This window comes from Castanea sativa, chromosome 9 (assembly GCF_040712315.1).
Source record: "Castanea sativa cultivar Marrone di Chiusa Pesio chromosome 9, ASM4071231v1".
In the NCBI taxonomy this organism is placed as follows: domain Eukaryota; kingdom Viridiplantae; phylum Streptophyta; class Magnoliopsida; order Fagales; family Fagaceae; genus Castanea; species Castanea sativa.
In genome coordinates, this window is record NC_134021.1 from 13896734 (window position 1) to 13918602 (window position 21869).

The 21869-nt window shown below is 37.3% G+C and overlaps 2 protein-coding genes and 1 pseudogene across 4 annotated transcripts; all 3 read right to left on the bottom strand.

Moving 5' to 3' along the window:
* Nucleotides 1-1328: 1328 nt before the first annotated feature.
* On the bottom strand, nucleotides 1329-4629 carry LOC142609878 (uncharacterized; annotated as a pseudogene).
* A 232-nt stretch (nucleotides 4630-4861) lies between these two features.
* LOC142608783 (uncharacterized) lies at nucleotides 4862-6208 on the bottom strand. Its single transcript, XM_075780464.1, is given in 2 exon segments — nucleotides 4862-5172; nucleotides 5384-6208. Coding segments are annotated over 2 exon segments (483 nt in total). The 5' UTR covers nucleotides 5556-6208.
* A 6945-nt stretch (nucleotides 6209-13153) lies between these two features.
* LOC142609640 (uncharacterized) lies at nucleotides 13154-18632 on the bottom strand. 3 transcript variants are annotated; one of them, XM_075781275.1, is made up of 9 exons: nucleotides 17824-18632; nucleotides 17440-17650; nucleotides 17045-17135; nucleotides 16799-16944; nucleotides 15949-16192; nucleotides 15230-15334; nucleotides 14975-15157; nucleotides 14606-14807; nucleotides 13154-13781 (listed from the first exon to the last, which is right to left on the bottom strand). In XM_075781275.1, the coding sequence occupies exons 1-9, from the start codon at nucleotides 17993-17995 to the stop codon at nucleotides 13297-13299; spliced, it is 1839 nt and encodes a 612-aa protein (XP_075637390.1). In that variant the 5' UTR covers nucleotides 17996-18632; the 3' UTR covers nucleotides 13154-13296. The 3 variants fall into 3 exon arrangements, with proteins under 3 accessions (XP_075637390.1, XP_075637391.1, XP_075637392.1); XM_075781276.1 differs by having other exon boundaries at nucleotides 17440-17568; nucleotides 17824-17921; XM_075781277.1 differs by lacking the exon at nucleotides 17440-17650 and having other exon boundaries at nucleotides 17824-17843.
* Nucleotides 18633-21869: the final 3237 nt, after the last annotated feature.

Below are 21869 nucleotides of genomic sequence, written 5' to 3' on the forward strand. Positions count from 1 at the left end.
CAAGATCGGTCACATCTATTCTATCCAAAGTCTTAAGGTATCTATAATGTTTCATAATGATCCTGTTGCTGCTGCTGTATTTCCTATAGCCTCATTTGTGTTCAAAGCTGTGCGAAAGTTATCATATTTCTTTTGTAAATTTCTTTTTCAATAAGTTGTTGTGGCATATACATTTACAGAATTTTTTGTTTTCTTTCCCAGGTTAGACAATAGTAGTTGATCTGTGGTGTAGATTGAGACTTTTCAGCCTCTGGTGAGTGGTCTATATTTTCATTCAGGATCTTTTTTATGTGTGTATCTAATGTAATTTTACAATTGACCTACACTAAATTGTTCTTTGCATAATCTCCACACTGTCCAGTATGACAGATTTTTCATATTTGTCATTTACAAGTTCTATGGCTCTGTTAGAGGTTCCCCAATAATGGTCTTGATTTGACTTGAAAATTACTCTTTGATTTCTGGGGCTAGGGGGTAAGTTTCAGCTGTGTGGGTCTTGAATGCCATGTTTTCTTGTTTTCTTTTCTTTTCTTTCGTTTTACTTTGCTTTCCTCTATGTTTTCTCTTTTGTCTTGATATAGTCCTAGCTAATGTACAGATATCTTTGTTTTAATAAAGCACTTGATTTTTCTCTCTCCAAGTCTCTACCCTTCCTTTTGTCTCGTACTAGTGTGAGGGGCATGTCAAATTTCACTTCTAAAATTCAAGTAAGACTGTCTATGGAAATATCAATCACCTCTTCTATACCCCACAAAAGTGAGAGTCTTATGCATTAAGTACAAATCATTTCATATAATCAGAGTAAGAGTACTATCCGTTTCTCCTAATGAGCAGTTGAGTTGGTGCATCAAATTAGCAGGTAAATGGTAGTTGCTCTCTCAAATAGCAATCCCTGTAGAGTTTACCTTCTTTTTTTCTACTCTCCTTGAGAGGTTGGCATGCCATTATCACCAAGCCAATAATTTAATCATGGTTCAGCCTTTGAGTCCTTAGTAGATAATTTTTACCATCTTAGCCAACCAAAAAATATTGACCACATGAGTTCATTTATCTCTATACATGTTATCACACTGCACTTTTCAAAATATAAATTTTTTTTAATTTTCAATATTTTAGGTACAATTTTTAAATAATCTCTATGAAAAAACTGACAAATAAATTGTATCAAAAAGGACTTTTCTTTTCATTTCAATTTCATTTACAAGATGAGTAGGAACAAAAGAGGATATTTTTTAAGACCATCATATGGGCTTTGAAACATACGATCCATGCATGTTTGGCTAGATTATGGCTCATAAAAACGGAGTAGACATAATGAGAATACACAATAGAGATAATACCCAATCTGGGCTGGCTATAAGGTAACCTAAGCTTGACTTAACTAAATTCACATAAGTAAGTACAACATTTTTGACAACTGCTGATATGACCTGTTGTGTGCCTAGCCTTATTGAATTCACATATCCAAATTCACCTAATGTACCTTCATCTTTAAACCAAAGCCTAAAGGAAACAAAGGATCATAATGCTCATCCCCATAATTCATAGGCAGCTGGTCTACCCTCTTGAACCAAGTGACAGGAAGCTTTCCCTGGAACTCATAGTCTCCAAACACCACATCTGCTACTCCCTCTTCTTGGCTCCCTGGCAACCAAGCTGCAACCACTGCATCAATTTTTTCTAGAAGTTCTGGTTCCAAAACAAGAGGCCTTCCAGATATTAGAACTACCAAAGTAGGAACTCTTTCCGCAACCATGTTAATAACATTGGCACCATCAAAAGGATTTTTGAGCTCTACATTATATCCTTTGCTTTCAGCATAAGCAGGCTCACCAACAACAACTATAGCAAAGGAGAATTCTAGGCCTTCAAAAGTTGCTGATGATGGGATTTGCTCATATATGACTTCTGAATGTTCTTCAACTGCTTCTTTAATGCCTTCCAATATTGTTGTGCCTATAATACAAGGAAAATCCGGATGAGAGAGAGAGGTATAAAAATATACAAATCATTCCATTGCTTTTAACATGGTTGCTTGGTCTTGCAAATATATGTGTTCCCTAAATACTTAATCAAAAAAAAAAAATTCTCTTTTTATCTCTTTCCTTTGATGGTGACGCTTCATCTCTCATTTCTTCTCTACCCCATCTCCCAAATAAAATTTATTGGTCAAAACTTTAGTTCAATTTTTTAGTTACTATACCATAATTTCAATAATTGAATTTAATCATGTAGTTTGTTGACAATGCAAAAAATCATGTACCATAGTTGTATAGTTAAATCAACCATGTGTTCTCACCTATGGTTATTCTGCCACTGGTTCCATACTTTGTTATTGTCCAACCTCCACACTGGTACCCAAGATCATCAGCATACCTCCCAATAACTAATATTCTTCTTGCATTTTTATCTAGAGGGAGGAATGGCTTCTCCAGGTCCTTCCCATTCTTTAGCAAAATCAGTGATTTTCTTACTGCTTCACGTGCCAATTCTCTATGCACCTGTTATCAAAGAAAATTATAAGATAGGACAACCATTTCTACCTTCTGCCAAGGATAGTGTGACTATTATTTCATTCATTTAGGCTTAGTCTATGTAAATTTAGCAACTGAACAATACCTTGCAACCAACCATATCTAGCAAGGATCTATCAGCAAAGGGATGCTCAAAAAGGCCAGCAATAAATTTGACTTCCAATATTCGTTTCACAGCATCATCAATCCTGGACATGGGTATCTCCCCTGATTCAACGAGAGATATCAAAGTTTCAAAATATTCTTCGTATCGGAAAGGCTCCATATTCTGCACATAATCACAACACATTCAAATTAAGTGGCTTGCACAACTTTGCAGTCATTTAATCCTTTGAGACTACTTTACCATGTCCACTCCTGCATTAATTGATGTTAAAACGCAATGACGATAATCTGCTCTGTATAATTCACATATTAGTGTTAATTCCTTCCCAACCTGACAGAATAAATCCCTGCCAAAAAAGAGAAAAAATAAAATAAAAGTTAATTTAGCTTAATTATCATAGAAAGAAGTGGGGGGAAGGTTAAACCTATAAGCAAAGGATCCTGCACAATGAAATCAAGCTTCTCCTTCAAGTTTTTGGGAGAGCATAGTTTATGAGCTAAGTTTAAATATCAAATTTTTATGATGATGATCCATTTTAGCTACTCACTGTTGTGCAATGTCACTTCTAGGATTTAAACCAAGACAAAGATAACTCAATAGGCACACATACACAAAGAATACAAGATTTTATATTTGTGATTGGACAAATTGCATACATCCACAGACCAAGATGGGAAGAAAGTATTACTAAGAAAACAAGAGATTAAATAGTAGTGTGAAGGCTCTGTTACTTGGTTCTTATTTTTTAACTTGAATTATGGTGCAATCAATAAAAACCCTATTTTGATGCAAAAGCTATGTGTATTGATTACATCTAAATTTAACCCACATCATCACTCACAAAGTCCCAAGATTTAAGAAAGATGAGGTAAAGGTATATTCTTGATGAAAATCTTGAAATCAGAGGCTTAAGCACCTTGAATCCCAGCTTCTCTTTCAAAATATCTGTTAAGAGAAAGCGGTGACCATGCATTTTAGTCCCATTCCAGCTGGTATAAGAGGGCATAATAGTGGAGACTCCTTGAGCCAAACAATGCAGGTAAGGTTTCATATGGATCCTCTCCAAGTCTTCAAAAGATGAGACAGTATCTCCTTCCATTAAACCTAGTTCAGTGCCTCCATCTCCAACGAAATGCTTGGCACATGCAATAACATTTGTTCTGCATTTATAGATGAAAGAAATAGTCAAACAAAAATCAAATAACCTACTGTCAACAAATTTTTTTAAACACTTCCATGATGGTGGCATTGGAAGGCTTATGTGATTAAAGGCTTTTAGAAGAATGTCGAATGGATTTCTACAAAGCGTTTGGTACATTTGTGAATTGAGATTATAAGTTAGAGTTGAGTTAGGTGTGGTTACATTTGGGTTAGATTTGAGTTTGTGAGGATTTTTGAATTTTATTTCTGATATTGTAGGCAAAAATTAGGTAGAACCATATAGCAATGTTGTCACATATGTTTCACTACAAAAGTACATAAATACACACACACAAAAAAAAAAAGTACAACAAGTTTAAAAATTTCTACGTTTCAATTTATCAAGTTTGAGGTTGAAATTTATTATCATTATATGAACTTCCACTGTTGATAGACAGGGCTCACATTCATTTTAGAAGGTTAGAAAAGAAGTAGTACTGGAATTTTTTCTTACCCGCTGGCCAAATAAGGGTAACCATTAGGATGTCCTGCGGGCGGTATGCCCTGATATCCTACAACAGCAGATGTCATGGCACTAACTATTTCACTATCCTCACTAAAACTCTCATAACAAAGTCCCCATCTTGGATCTCTGATAACCTGTAGGCACATTTCCCACAGCAATCCCAAAAATCATGCATGTGGATTAATAAACAGAAGAACACAACGAAATGGTCTAGCATTAATATGAGTCAACTTACAGCTACGCAAGGAGCAATAGAAAAATTAGTTCCAGTTGCTCTGAGTTCCAGTGCAGTAGCAGCTGCAATTCTTTCAACTAAGTTCTTATCTCTACAACAAATAGCAGACAGGATAACAAACAAGAAGGAATATAAGGCTATGACATAATAAATTCTCTTTCTGCATTGATGAGCTTGATATATCTTAAAATGTTTTAATTAATATGTAGCTGATTCTTAGACATGCTACAACCAATAAAAATCCTCTATCTCACTTGATGTGTTCTACTTTATATTCCAACTGTAATATGCCATGTGTAGTGAAACTAAAGTTAAACACTCTAGCTGGGACAATAGACTTTTATTCACTATTGAAATATGGCATCTAGCTATATGATTATATGCGCATCAATCAGCTGGAATATATATAAAAGGACTTGCCTAGTTGCTCCAAGGCCAATGTTATGAGGGAAAACTGTAGCACCAAACACGTTGCCATGACCATGGATGGAATCACACATTTGTATAATTGGAATACCAAGATGTGACTCTAAAGCTGCCTTCTGTAAACTGTCAACCATATCAGCCCAGTCAGTTGCCGAAGCAGGTTCAGTCGGATAACAACTGGCTGGGAAAGAATATAATATAGCTCCTATATGCAAATGATATAGAACTAACATAAGTGAAGGAAAATATCAATAAAAAAGTCTATCTAATGCTCAAATCTCCAACTTTTATGGGGTATTAAAGAGATGATTGCTAGGTAGACTTATCCCAAACTATGTTTGGGGAGAGACTAAGTCCCAGACTCAAATCCATGACATATTAATGATAAAATATGCAAATTATAAAGAACAATGTACCAATGGACAAGTCTTTGATGGTGGAAGGACTAGCAGCAGGGTTCTCAGTGCAGGTCATTTGGCCAACTTTCTCCTTCAAGGACATGTGAGAGAGGAGGTCAACGACCCTAGCTTCAATAGGCTGATTAAGGTCTTTGTAGATGAACCTGCAGCTATCTGTAGCTTCACTCATCTTGTCTTTTTCCTTCTTTGATACTGAACTGCCCCAGGTTCTGTTTACACAAAAGCTTGGCGATTCTCAGATTACCATAAGTACTTGCAGTTCTTATACTGTGATACAATTATAGAGTATGTTTAGAATATTTTGCCCCTGTGACTATTAATTTTCATTTTTTTTTTTAAGAATAACACAAGCAGCCAAACAACTGCAGATAAACCGATAGTTATATCAGTGATCAACCTGCAGAAATTCTGCAAGAACTCAACTAATTTACTAAGCAGAAAGAATATATGTAGAAATAAATCCAATAATGGCAGTATGGCACAAACTGCTGCATTAATTTAACTGATGTCCAGAAATCAAAGAATTAAAAGTAGATTTCTTTTAGTTTATTCATGTGTTAATCTTTATCCAAATTGAGTTTAGAACTAAAAAGTAATAATCACTAGGAAAAGCAATGAAATGGGCATCACCAAAAGAAAACTACTTTTCATGCTTAGATTCCTGTACATGAGTTAAATTAATATTGCATTATAGCAGTTGGTGCCAAAAGAAAACTCCTTTTCATGCTTAGACTCCTTTCAAGAGTTGCCGAATCACGTTTAATATGATTTTTTTCTTTTTTTTTCTTTTTCTTTTCATGCTTAGACTCCTTTCAAGAGTTGCCGAACCACGTTTAATATGATTTTTTTCTTTTTTTTCTTTTCCTTTTTTTCCCCTTAGGAGAGTCTAGCACATCCTCAAAGGGGACTCAATGGGTCGAACCAGAACTCAACCTCAAATTAAGGGAGAGGTAGAGGCACCACTAGGTCAAGAGCCAAGAGGCCTTTGGCTAGTCAATTTTGTCATTATTTCATTTTGAGTCATAAATTCCTGAACTTACGTATACACATGTAAGCACCCCGTCCTGTTTGTTCGGGTCATGCAAATGACTCTTTTGGTATGCTTGTGTAAACCCACCCTAAACATGGGCATGTGAATACACTACAAGCTTCATCAGGACAGAGAAATTGGAGTAGCCACTTGGGTTTTACAGTCCATTAACCAACTATTAACCTCAAAGGCAAAGTTCTAACCAAAATTTTTATGTTTGGAGTTAGGAAATGGAGGTAGGAAGGTGTTAAGTACCCACATTTGCCAGGTTCAAAGATCACCCTCACTATTGTCACTTGCCATTTTTAGTTAAAAACTTAATAAAACTAATTAGAAAACCCTAACCTAAACACACATTAAAATACTATCACACAATATTAAATTGTAAAAAGAATTAGTAAAACAGTAGGCATAATCTACTTGAAAGGAAAAGGCCAGTTGTACCAAAAAATAAATATTAAGCCAAATGATTAACTAATCCAATTAAGCTCAAGTCTTAATTGCTATGAACATGCACCATTTCACGTAAATAAAAGATCACAACGACATACGATATGGTAACGTGGGGAAAACCAATGAAACAACTGTCCCATAGTAAACCAGATCTAGAAACCAAGGAGAGGGAAGGCCTTTGCTGAAGATGTTAGCTAGTTGATGATGAGAAGAGATGAAGTGAGCAAGAAGATCCCGTCGAAGGACTTTCTTAGGAAAAAAAATGGTAATCAATTTCAATATGTTTAGAGTCTAGCGTGAAAAATAGGATTGGAGGCTATGGCTAAAGCTAAGACATTATCACACCATAGAACTGGAGGCGAGCAACAAAAACACCAAGATCTTTGAGTAACATAACTAATCCAGCATAATTCATCAGCAGAAGTATCTAATGCCCAATACTCGGCTTCTGCTGAAGAATGAGAGACAGTTACTTGTATCTTGGCAGAGCAAGTAGTTGAAGAGTTACCCAAATAAAAACAAAGCCAACAATAGACTTGCAATCAAGAGGATCACCAACTCAATCGACATCTGTAAGGATGATATAGCAAGAGGACCAGGTGTAAAAGTAATACCAAGGTCATGAGAACTCCTTAGATAATGAAGATTTTTTTTAGTAGCAAAATATTATTCTGTGTAGGCTGACTCATGTAATCACAAGCTTGTTGGAGAACACAGGACATGTCAGGTCTTGCGAAAGTCAAATATTGTGAAGCCGCAACAAGGATGCGATATGGAGATGGATCAAGGACTAAAGGACTATCATTATGAGTGAGATAATGGGAAGGAAAACAAGGGGTCTTACAAGGTTTGCAGTCAAGCATATGAAAGTCGGTAAGAAGATCAATAGCATTCTCAGTTTGGTGGACAAATAGGCCATTAGGAGAAGAATCAATCTGTAGCAAAGGAAATAACTCGAAAAACCAAGACCCTTGAGATCAAAAGAAGAACTAATTTTTTTTATAAGATGAACAATAATAGAAGAATGGTTGCTAGTAATTACGATGCCATCTACACAGAGGATAATGTAAATGACATGAGAATCTTGTTTGAGAATGTTAATATGTATAGTGTTATGGGCTTTAGGCCCAACTAGTCTACTTGTATAGCACACATTCTTGTACTACACTCTTACTTGTACTGTACTCATATTTACTTGTACTAGACTCATATGCCTCATAAATAAAAGCACTCATGTATATTCTTTCAGTGAGAAATACAATACTGTTGAATTCAGTATTTCTAACATGGTATCAGAGCCACTGCTCTGACATTTTCTTAGTAGTCCTGTCTTTTTTTTTTGTTACTCCATCTTCAACATCGCTTCCACCATCATAGCAGCCGACGCAATCTTTCGCCGTAGAACTTCCGACCTCTTCCAGTCGTTGTCCTTGGGTTTCGGACCTGTAGCCGCTAACGTTGAGGAGTCTTGCACCACACAGACCACTACACTTACTGTCTTCGTCGTGCATCTTACTCCGATAAATATTTTTCAGGTACCACAGTGGTCGTCTCACACCGATCTACTCAATTGTGAAAAACTTGAAGTCATCGGAGCCCTCACGCACCCCCACACGCCACCTAAAGATCTTGCGCTAGAGCTTACGCGCCCACGCGCTGCCACGCGCCTACAGCCTTCTTCACGCGCCGCCACGCTCCTGCGCGCGCTGCACGCTCCAGTCTGCACCTGCTGACATCAACCCTAAGTGACGTCAGCACTGCCACGTCATCAGCTGACATCATCGTACATTCTCTGCTGATGTCACCTGCCACGTCATCGTTGACCAGACCGTTGACCTTCGTTGACTTGACCGTTGACTTTGACTGAAGGTTGACTTTGACCGTTGACTTTTCTTCAGGGTTGACTTTTGCAGTCCAGGTGCTCCTTACCTAGTTTTTGGCGTAGATTTCATTTTTGCATATTTTGCTTCTAAATGAAGAATAAGGACAAGTCTTCTTCTTATTGCAATAATCGTCGCCGACAATCTAGTAAACGTTTTCGTAATTTTTGCAAACGTTTTGGCCATAATATTGAGACTTGCTATCATCACAACAAATCTGTTGTTTCAATTTCTACTGCTACTGTTGCTAACACTGAGAATGTCAAACCAATGGCTCCCATCTCTACATAGTCTAAGTCTTCAGGTCGCACTTTCACCATGTCCACAGATGACCTTAAAAACATCATTGCCAATGTCATTCGTATGGTTGGTAATGCATCTTATTCCTCTTCTCTCTCAGCTTTATCTAGTATGTCTCCTTCCTCTTGGCTTATGGATTCTGCTTGTTGCAATCACATGACACCTCACTCGTCCTTATTTTCTGAACTTAAACCTGCACTACATCCTCTTAATATTCGCACAGCAAATGGTTCCACAATGTCTGGTCATAATATAAGTTCCGTTTCGATCTCCAACCTCTCAGTTCCTGGGGTCTTTAATTTTCCTGACCTTTCTTACAATTTGTTTTCTGTGGAACAATTAGCTGAGTTGAGTTATCGCATTATATTTGATTATTCTGGGTGTATTGTGCAGGATCCAAGGACGGGACAGGAGCTTGGGACCAGTCCCAGAGTTGGGCATATGTTTCCTTTTGACAACCTTCATCTTCCACTTGTTGCTCCTGTTTCTATTGCCGCAGCTGTTGCAGTTTCTTCTATTCCTTCCCTTGCACTTTGGCATGCTCGACTTGGTCACGCATCTTCTTCTCGTGTACAACAATTGGCTTCTAGAAGTTTGTTAGGTTCAGTGTCTACAAAAAATTTTGATTGTGTTTCATGTTAGTTAGGAAAACAACCAGCTTTGCCTTTCAATACTAATGAATCAATATCCACTGATATCTTTGACCTTATTCATTCTGATGTTTAGGGACCTTCCTCCGTCTCTAGTATTGGTAGATCTCGATATTTTGTTGTCTCTGTTCATAATTACTCTCGTTATAGCTGGATTTTTAATATGAAACATCGTTCTGAATTATTGCAAGTATATTCTAATGTTGCAAAAATGGTTGAAACTCAATTTTCCAAACGAATCAAAATTTTTCGATCAAATAATGCTCTTGAGTACACTCAATATGCTTTCCAAGCTGTTTTGCATTCCTATGGCACTGTTCATCAACTAACTTGTCCAGGTACCTCTCAGCAAAATGGTAGAGCCGAACGAAAACTTCGTCATATTCTTGACACTGTTCGTGCTCTCCTTCTCTTTGCCAAAGTTCCTGCTCTGTTTTGGGGCAAAGTTACTCTTTATGATGTTCATGCTATTAATCGCATTCCCAGTCTTGTCATCCAAAATCAAACTCCATATAAACGCCTTTTTAGGTCACTTCTAGACTATCACCACTTTCGTTCCTTCGGCTCTGCTTGTTTCGTTATTCTTCAGCCACATGAGCATAACAAACTTAAGCCTAGGTCAAGGCTTTGTTGTTTTCTTGGCTATGGCGAAACTCAAAAGGGGTATCGGTGTTATGATCCTGTTTCTTATCGTCTTCGTATCTCCCGCAATGTTGTCTTTTGGGAACATCGCCTCTTTGTCGAGCTCTCTCACTTTCGCGCTTCTCTATCTTCCTTTTCTATCTTAGATCTATTTCCAGATGAGACACATATTCCTCCTGTAGCTGCTCCTGACCCTCCTGTAGCTGCTCCTGATCAATCTGTAGTTGCTCCTGATTCTCCTTTAGACTTCTCTGTCCAACCACCAGATATCCTTGATCCTTTTCCTAGTTCCCCCTTTAATGAACAGGTGGAAGATGAACAGGTCGAAGACGAGCTACCCAACCCTGATCTTGGGTCCCCTGCTCCTACTCCGCCTGAAGATCATGCACAAGACATTTCACCTCGTCACTCAACTCGGGTAAGGTCTATTCCTGCACATTTACTTGACTATCATTGTTACACTGCCCTTGCTACACTGCATGAGCCTCACACCTATCGTGAGGCTTCCACTGACCCTTTATGGCAGATTGTAATGAAAGAGGAACTTGATGTATTATCTAAAAACCATACTTGGGACATGGTCACTCTCCCCCCTGAAAAATCTGTGGTGGGTTGTAAGTGGATCTACAAGATTAAGACTCGCTCTGATAGGTCCATTGAGCACTACAAAGCTCGTCTTGTTTCAAAAGGTTTTACACAGGAGTATGGGATTGATTATGAAGAGACCTTTGCTCCGGTTGCTCGTATCTCATCTGTCCGTGCCCTCTTAGCTGTTGCTGTTGCCAATAAATGGGACCTTTTCTAGATGGATGTCAAAAATGCATTCCTTAATGGGGATTTAAGTGAAGAAGTTTATATGCAACCTCATCCTGGTCTCTCTGTTGAATCAAACAAGGTTTGTTACCTTCGACGTGCACTTTATGGTCTTAAACAAGCTCCACGAGCTTGGTTTTCCAAATTCAGCTATACCATCTCTCACTTGGGTTACATGGCCAGTCATTATGATTCTGCCTTATTTCTTCGTCGCACTAACAAAAGCACTATTTTACTTCTCCTGTATGTGGATGATATGATCATAACTGGTGATGACCTCAGTAGCATTCAAGAACTTAAGGATTTTCTCAGTCAGTAGTTTGAGATGAAAGATTTTGGACATCTCAGCTACTTCTTAGGTCTTGAAATCACTCATTCTACAGATGGACTTTACATTACTCAAGCCAAGTATGCCTCTGAACTCTTGTCTAGAGCTGGACTCACTGATAGCAAGACTGTGGACACTCCAGTTGAGCTTAATGCGCATTTGACTCCCTTAAGGGGGGAAACTATTGTCTAATCCCTCTCTTTGCAGACGCTTAGTTGGCAACCTAGTTTATCTCACTGTTACTCGTCCAAACATTTCCTTTGCTGTTCACCAGGTGAGCCAGTATCTGTCTGCTCCACGATCAACTCACTATGCTATTGTTCTGCGCATTCTTCGGTACCTAAAAGGCACTCTCTTCCATGGTCTTTTTTGCTCAGTCTCCTCTTGTTCTCCGTGCATTTTCTGATGCTGATTAGGCAGGAGATCCCATTGATCTCAGGTCCACCACTAGTTATTGCTTTCTTCTTGATTCTTCTTTGCTTTCTTGACGAAGCAAGAAACAAACGCATGTGGCCCATTCTAGTACTGAAGCAGAATATCGTGTCATTGTTGATACCACATCTAAGCTTCTTTGGCTATGAGGGCTTCTCAAAGACTTAGGTGTGTCTACATCCTTTGCTATTGCTCTTTATTGTGATAAAAAGAGTGCCATTCATATTGCTCACAATGGTGTCTTCCATGAACGGACTAAACACATCGAGATTGATTGTCATTTTATCCGTTATCATCTTGTCCATGGTACTCTCAAGCTAATCTCAGTCTCCTCTACAAATCAACTTGCAAATATCTTCACTAAGTCACATCCTAAGGGATGCCTTCGTACTTTGGTTGACAACCTCAAGTTGGTCTCACATCCACCTTGAGTTTGAGAGGGGTTGTTAACATGTATAGTGTTATGGGCCCAACTAGTTTACTTGTATAGCACACATTCTTGTACTACACTCTTACTTGTACTGCGCTCATATGCCTCCTATATAAAGGCACTCATGTACATTCTTTCAATGAGAAATACAATACTATTGAATTCAGTATTTCTAACAGAGAATAAAAAGTTGCTGCCATCACTAGAAGCCTCAAACCCGAGATTTAGTAATTGAGTGGTAAACCTCACAAACCAGGCTCTTGGAGCCTATTTGAGCCTATAGATAGCCTTATGAAGCAAAAAACATGTTTTCTATTATTGATTGGTGATAACAAAATGGGTCCTTAGTAGATCATTGCAGTCATAGATAAAAATATTGACCACGTAGAGTCCATTTATCTGTTTGGTAACATGTTATCAAACCGTACCTTTTTCAAATTGCAACTTTTTAAACTTATACTTTCTTCTTAGGTACAATTTTTGAAATAACCAGGTTTTAAAACACTGAAAAATAAACTGTACCATACAGGCACTAATCTAGACTTTTCTTTTCTTTTCAATTTCATTTACAAGATGGGTAGGAATAAAATGGACCAATTTTTTATGTTAAAACCATCAGATGGACTTTCAAATGTATGATCTATACATGTTTGGCCATATTATGCCTCATAAAAGCAGATTAGACATAATGATAAGACTCAATAGAGATAATACACAGGTAAGGTTGGGCTGATTATAAGCTGACCTAAGCATGGCTTAACTAAATTCAATTAAGCAAGCACAACCTTTTTCATAGCTGCTTATATAACTTTTTGTAATTGGAGCAATCTCACTTTTACCTGAGTCTACTACTAAAACCACTTTTATTACATACAAAATCTTTGTCAGCAATTGTGAAAAAAGTTATGAAAATTGTTGTATGTCCAGACTAATTGAATTCACATACCCAAATTCACCTATGCATCTTCATCTTTAAACCAAAGCCTAAAGGAAACAAAGGATCATAATGCTCATCCCCGTAATTCATAGGCAGCTGGTCTACCCTCTTAAACCAAGTGACAGGAAGCTTTCCCTGGAACTCATAGTCTCCAAACACCACATCTGCTACTCCCTCTCCTTGGCTCCCTGGCAGCCAAGCTGCAACCAGTGCATCCATCTTTTCCAGAAGTTCTGGTTCCAAAACAAAAGGCCTTCCAGATATAAGAACTACCAAAGTAGGAACTCTTTCCGCAACCATGTTAATAACATTGGCACCATCAAAAGGAATTTTGAGCTCTGCATTATATCCCTTGCCTTCAGCGTAAGCAGGCTCACCAACAACAACTATAGCATAGGAGAATTCTAGGCCTGCAAAGGTTGCTGATGATGGGTTTTGCTCATATATGACTTCTGAATGTTCTCCAACTGCTTCTTTAATGCCTTCCAATATTGTTGTGCCTAGAACACAAGGAAAATCCGCATGAGAGAGAGGTAAAAAAAATAAAAGATACAAATCATTCCATTGCTTTTGACATGGCTGCATGGTGTTTCAAATGTATGTGTTCCCTATTATTGATTCAATCAAAATTTCCTCTTTTTATCTCTTTCCTTTGATGCTCACACTTCATCCTTCATTTCTCCTCTACCCCATCCCAAATAAAATTTATTAGTCACAACTTTAATACAATTTTTTAGGTACTATACCTTAAGTTCAACAATTAAATTTAATCATGTGTTTTATTGACAATGCAAAAAATCATGTACCTTATTAGCTCATTGGCCAATGCATCTTTTTTTTTTGGTATAGTTACAACTTTTAAGGCCACATGGTTGAATTTGACTGAATAACATATGGCACATCTAAGAAACTATACCTAACTTTTGGATATATCCTCAAAGCTGCCTTGCCTTAGTGGAAGATGTATGGAAGGAAAACATTAGTTGTATTCCAATGTTCTAGCTTTGTTCCAAGCTAAAAATATTGAAGAATGTGCTTGGGAAAAGTTTTTAACAGGAAAAAAAAATTGAAATAAATAAAAATATAAACCACTCCTAATAGAAAAATTATTTAGTATTTAGGAGTAATGCTCTCTCTTCTTTTATATAAACGGTGGATTCCACCAGAAAGTTAATTGGTAAGACCAATTATTATGTGAGTGTAAGAAGTATTACCTTGGATTATTGAATAATTACTCATTTCAATAACGATATAAAAGGGTCAAAATTCAATGGTTGTCCAAGTGCCCCATATTTATATGGTTGAATTAACCGTGTGTTCTTACCGATGGTTATTCTGCCACTGGTCCCATACTTTGTTATTGTCCAACCTCCACACTGGTACCCAAGATCATCAGCATGCCTCCCAATAACTAATATTCTTCTTGCATGTTTATCCAGAGGGAGGAATGGCTTCTCCAGGTCCTTCCCATTCTTCAGCAAAATCAGTGATTTCCTTACTGCTTCGCGTGCCAATTCTCTATGCACCTGTTATCAAAGAAAATCATAAGATAGAACAACTATTTCTATCTTCTGCCAATGATAGTGTGACTATTATTTCATTCATTTACGTTTAGTCTATATAAATTGTAGCAACTTCACATAAATGGAATCAATAGTCAGATAACTCTAAAACATGTTCCACTAAACAATACCTTGCAACCAACCATATCTAGCAAGGATCTATCAGAAAAGGGATGCTCAAAAAGGCCAGCAATAAATTTGACTTTCAATATTCGTTTCACAGCATCATCAATCCTGGACATGGGTATCTCCCCTGATTCAACGAGAGATATCAAAGTCTCAAAATATTCTTCATATCGTAAAGGCTCCATATTCTGCACATAATCAAAATTAAGTGGCTTTCACAACTTTGCAGTCATTTAATCCTTTGAGACTTCAAACTTTACCATGTCCACTCCTGCATTAATTGATGTTAAAGCACAATGACGATAATCTGCTCTGTATGGTTCACATATCGTGTCAATTCCTTCCCAATCTGATAAAAGAAATCCCTGCCAAAAAGCGGAAGAAAAGGTTCATTTAGCTTAATTCTCATATAAAGAAGTGGGGGAGGTTAAATAGTATGCTATAACAATAAGCAAAGGATCCTGCACAATGAAACCAAGCTTCTTATTCAAGGTTTTGGGAGAGCATAGTTTATGAGCTAAGTTTTAATATCAAATTTTTATGATGGTGTTCCATTTTAGCTACGCACTGTTGTGCAATATCACTTCTAGGATTAAAACCAAGACAAAGATAACTCAATAAGCACACACAAAAAGAGCACAAGATTTTATATGTGTCGTTGGGCAAATTGCATACATCCACAAACCAAGATGGAAAGGAACTCTTTCAAAGAAAACAGGAGATTAAAATAGTTGTGCAAAGGCTCTTTTATGTGGTTCCTATTTTCTAACTTGAATTATGGTGCAATCAATAAAAACCCCTTACTTTGAGGGTGCTTAAGTATCTGTCACGTAGGATTTAATCCCATGTGATGCAAGCTATGTGTATTGATTACACCTAAATTTATGCCTGATCAACATTCAAAAAGTCCCAAGATTTAAGAAAGATGAGGTAAAGGTATATATCTCAGTGAAAGTCTTGAAATCAGAGGCTTAAGCACCTTGAATCCCAGCTTCTCTTTCAAAATATCTGTTAAGAGAAAGCGGTGACCATGCATTCTAGTCCCATTCCAGCTGGTATAAGATGGCATAATAGTGGAGACTCCTTGAGCCAAACAATGCAGGTAAGGTTTCATATGGATCCTCTCCAATTCTTCAAAAGATGAGACAGTATCTCCTTCCATTAAACCAAGTTCAGTGCCTCCATCTCCAACGAAATGCTTGGCACATGCAATAACATTTGTTCTGTATTTATTGATGAAAGAAATAGTCAATCAAAAATAAATAAATTTACTGTCAACATTTTTTTAAACACTTCCAGAAAACAATTTTATGTGATGGTGGCATTGGAATACTTGTGTGATTAACACAATTAGAAGAATGTGGAATAGGTTTCTACAAAACATTTGGAACATTTTTGGGATGTATGAGAGACATTTGACATTTGGAGCTTGCAAATTATGAGTGTTGGTTTTGTGAATTGCAATTATAAGTTTTGAGTAGAGTTAGGTTTGGTTACATTTGGGTTAGATTTGTGCTTGTGGGGATTTTTGAATTTGATTTCTGATAATGTAGACATAAATTTGGTTGAAACATATAACAATGTTGTCACATGATTCACATATGTTTCACTACAAAAGTACATATACACAAATCAAAAGAAGTATAACAAGATTAAAAATTTCTACGCCTCATTTTATCAACTTTGAGGTTGAATTTCATTTTATCATTATATGAACTTCCACTGCCGAATGATGCCCAAAAGATAAAGCGGTTAACAATGTTGATAGACAAAGTTCACATTCGCTATAGAAGGTTAGAATGAGAAGTAGTAATGGAAGTTTCTCGTACCTGCTAGCTACATAAGGGTAACCATTAGGATGTCCTTTGGGTGGTATGCCCTGATATCCTACAACAGCAGATGTCATGGCACTAACTATTTCACTATCCTCACTAAAACTCTCATAACATCTTCCCCATCTTGGATCTCTCATAACCTGTCAGTACATTTCCCACAGTAATTTCAAAAGTCATGCATGTGGATGTAAAACAGAAAAACACAACGAAATGGTCTAGCATTAACATGAGTCAACTTACAGCTACACAAGGAGCAACAGAAAAATTAGTTCCAGTTGCTCTGAGTTCCAGTGCAGTAGCAGCTGCAATTCTTTCAACTAAGTTTTTATCTCTACAACAAAGAGAAGACAGGATAATGAACAACAACGAATACTGGCTATGACAAGAAATTCTCTCTATACATCGACGAGCTTGATATATACATACGTGTGTGTATATATATATATATATTAAAAAAATTACTTCGATTTCTTTATAAGGAAATAAAAAAGGACATGTGGCAAGTTATGGTGCTAGTGAAACATGAAGTTAAACACTCAAGTTGGGACAATTGATTTTTATTCGTTATTGAAATATGGCATCTAGCTATATGATTATATGTGCATCAATCAGCTGCAATCTATAATAGGACTTGCCTAGTTGCTCCAAGGCCAACATTATGAGGGAAAATTGTAGCACCAAACACGTTTCCATGACCATGGACAGAATCACACATTTGTATAATTGGGATACCAAGGCGTGACTCTAAAGCTGCCTTCTGTAAACTGTCAACCATATCAGCCCAGTTAATTGCTGAAGCAGGTTCAGTCGGATAACAACTGGCTGGGAAAGAATATAATATCGCTCCTATATGCAAATGATATAGAACTAATGTAAGTGAACGAAAAGAACTAAAAAAAAAAATTCTATCCAGTGCTCAAATCTCCCACCGATAGAATTCATTTTGGAGAGACTAACTCCCGGACTTAAATCCATGACATATTAAAGATAAAATATGCAAATTATAAAGAACAATGTACCAATGGACGAGTCTTTGATGGTGGAAGGACTAGCAGAAGGGTTCTCAGTGCAGGTCATTTGGCCAACTTTCTCCTTCAAGGACATGTGAGAGAGGAGGTCAACGACCCTAGCTTCAATAGGCTGATTAGGATCTTTGTAGATGAACCTGCTGTAATTTGTTGCCTCACTCATCTTGTCTTTTTCCTTCTTTGATACTGAGCTGACCTAGGTTCCGCTTACACAAAAGCTTAGCTATTCTCTAAATTACAAGATAAACATTACTACTTGTAGTTCTTATGGGCAGCAATTTCAGAGTAAGATATTGATAATTTGATAGTAAGATATTAAGGAACAAAACAAACACAAGAAGCTAAACTACTGCAGACAAACCTAAACTTATATTATAGATCAACCACTCTGCAAGAACTAATTCACTAATTTATGTCATTTCCAGGAATCTAAGCTTGAAAAGTAGTTTTCTTTTGGTTTATTTATTTCTTATGCTAGGACCTAGGAGAATTAAGAACGAAAAAAAACAATCACTATGACAAGAATCATGATATGGGCATGAGCATGACTGAAAGAAAACTACTTTTCAAAAAAAAGAGCGTTTTAGAGTTGAAATGGGGAATATCTCCCAAGTTTTTTTATTTATTTTAAATTTTATGATTCTTAAATGATGTTTCCCTTTCTTTCTTTGCAACTTTGATTGAAGTGTTGTAATGGGTTATTTTGCATAAATTGCACGGGGAACTTCAAACTTGACAAGCTTCTAAATAGGAAAATTGAGGAACCGGGTTTGGACATTTCTATGGAGGGTAAGGGGAGTTGTTGCCACTGCGGTTGAGTTATTGCACAGTCAAACGATACATTATTAAATTCCCGTTTTTTCTGTTCAATAGGAATCTGACCTTCCCGTTTTTTCTTTTTTTCTTCCTATTGAGACTTGAGAGATAAAATTAGGACATGTGATGTGACTTAGCTTGGTGGCTGTAATACTAATTTTATGTACACAAATTTACATGGAGGGTGTTTTATAGATTTTTTTTTTTTTTTTTTGCATTTAACATTATTTTTGAAATATTTTAATTAGTTGTCATGTTTGCAAGATTATGTTGCAAACTTGCATCTCGAGACTCTAAAACTCGAGTTTAAAGGGTGAACTATAGTTTCTACGACTCAAGTTGCCTGTGATAGCAATCTGATATGGAAAAAAATCTACGTGGAAATCGAGTATTTAAAACTCGAGTTCCCCATTCTCCATATGTTCCTCTTCAATTCTTATCTTCTTCCTTCCAGATCTGGTTCTTCTTCTTCTTCTTCTTCCTGCCCGATCTGGTCTTCTGTTCTTCTTCCTCTCCACTTCTTCTTCCTCTCCACTTCTTCTTCTTTTTCTTCCTTCCTGATTTGGTCCTTTGTTCCAGATCTAATCTCCTCTATTCTTCTTCTTCTGACTCGGGTTTAGTTTTTACAAAGTCAAGTCTATAAGACTCGAGATCTATGTGACAAAAAACCTCCAAATTAGCAAGTGGAACTCGAGTCTTTAAGACTCGAATTTCATATTGAACTCGAGCCAATTGAACTCGAGATGCTACTTTCCAGTATCATTTCTGGCTCCTGCTAACTTATTATATTGCCTCCCACAATTATGCTAGCTTGCAAATTACCTCACGTTTTATAGATCTTAGTTTGTATTAGCTTTCATATATAAATTGGGCAAGACTAAAAGAATATTTTTTTCATGCTTAGCATGCATTTGCATCACGGTTTTTTGGCTGGTCCCATAGCACTGTTCATTGTAACGACCCAAGAAAAAGCGCTAGCCATATCTGCGTTAGCCACATCTGCGCTATACCTCAAAATGACTAATCATAATTGAAGATCTTTCTAATTGTTAATAAAACCCTAATCTACCCAGTAAATACCCGATGTGGGACTCATCACACACCCTCACACAATCAATCAAATTGGAGCATCACAAGTTCTCTCACTTATAAATCTCTAACGTCCTCTTTAAGGCCCACTTTGTGGGTAATTTTCGAGCTCACACGGGGTTACTAGGTCGGCTCTGATACTATATGTAACAATCTAAGGAAAAGAGCTAGTTACATCTACGCTATACCTCAAAATGACTAGTCAGCTCCTTATAGTTGTTAATAAAGCCTAGATCTACCCAGTAAATACCCGATATGAGACTCATCACACACCCACACACATCACACAATCAATCAAATTGGGACATCACATTCATGGACCAGCCAACACATAAAAACGAGCGAACAGTGTTTTTGCCTCTTAAAAAATATTTTGCTACAGTATTTTCAGCAATAAATTTTTAGTTTTCAACAAAATAAGCGATATCCAAACACACCTTTAGATTCCTGGACCTGAGGAATTAATATAGATGTTGGTGCCAAAAGAAAACTACTTTTCATGCTTTGATTACTTTCTAGTGTTGCCAAGCCACGTTCATGTGTACATGCTTGTAGGTCATATGAACCCTTTCGTTTGCTTTCCCAAGAGCAAAGTCAAGTAAAATCTCAAAGGGGAAGTTAATGGGTCGTGAACCCAAATTCACCCTCCAAGGGAAAACTAGAGGCACGACTAAGGCAAGTAGCCTTTGGCTAGTCAAACCTTTCATTGTTATTTTTTTCGTTTTAGGGTTTTCATTTTCTCATATCCACCATTTTATCTCTTTTATCACATCTACTTTTATTTATTCATATATGGACATTCCTGCATTAATCATGGACATATATGTTAAAAGATTCTTACAAGTCTTTCTTTTAAGTCATAAATTCCTAAACTAATTCTAAGTATGTAAACGCCATGTCTTGTTTGTTCAAATCATACTTGTTATAGGTCACACAATGGCTCTTTTAGTATGCATGTGTAGTCCCACTATAAACAGAGGCATGGGAGTACATTATAAGTCTATGGGCCAAAATGAAGTAATTGTGTGGGTGAACTAGGCTTGGTGAACCAGATCAACTGCCGAGGCAAAGCCCAACATGAAACCCAAGGCCCATTGGGTAGTGTGGGCCCCAATACATAATAAAGAGGTATCCCCCGAGCTTCATCACATGGGGCCCGATCACTAGCCAGGTATAGGGAATTGGTGCAACCCCCCCCCCTCCCCCCCCGAGGGGTTTTTTAGAAGGAGGTGGTCTGAACCGATCACAAAGGAGGTCTGTATGCAATTCCTAAGAGGTCGATAACCGAGAGCTAACGGTTCTGGAATGAATCCACTCCCGAGCGCTATTCAGCATTTGGAACAAGTTCCAAAGGAATCCTCTGAATTCGTGAGGATCCCTTGGGATTCTGGGAGATATGGGAATACGTGAGTGAGTGGGAATAAAAATGATGGTCATCCCACTCATGAAGGGATATAAAAGGAGGTCTAAGCAATGGTTGGGTGGTTGGAAAAAATAGAGAGAAAAAAAAAGATATAAGAAGAAAAGAACCAGATGAACTAGAAAAAAAAAAGGAGGGGGAAAGTAAGGAAGAGGGTGAGAGGTTAGAGCCTGACAAAGGCTGGCCAAGTCAAGGTTGGAGCCCCACTATTAGGATTGAGATTAAGCCCACAAATAAATAAGTTGAGGGCCCAAGTACTAGCACAAAAAAGCAATATTTGGTGCCCACAAATTGGATTGTGAGTACCCAATTAGTTTTATGATCCAAGAACCAATTATTGACCTCATAGGAAAAGTCCTAACTAGAATTTCTAGGTTTAGAGTTAAAGTGTCATAGACAAGTGTTAGACACCTACTCTCACCCAGTTGAAGATCGGCCTTTACTATGGCCACTTCCATTTCAATTAAAAACTTAAGGGTAAATTCTACTAAACCCCTTGAGGTTTGGGCTAATACCAACTAGGTCCAAGATTTTTAAAAAGCAACCAACTTGGTCCTTAAAAGACAATTTTATCCCTAACTTCGTTTAGCATAGTTGCTTTTATCTCGCTTTCTATTCACTCTTCTCTTTCTCATCTCAGACCCTCTCTTCTAGTCACTGTGATTACACTAACATGAGCATGGATTTGAGCACAAATCACACTACACAACTG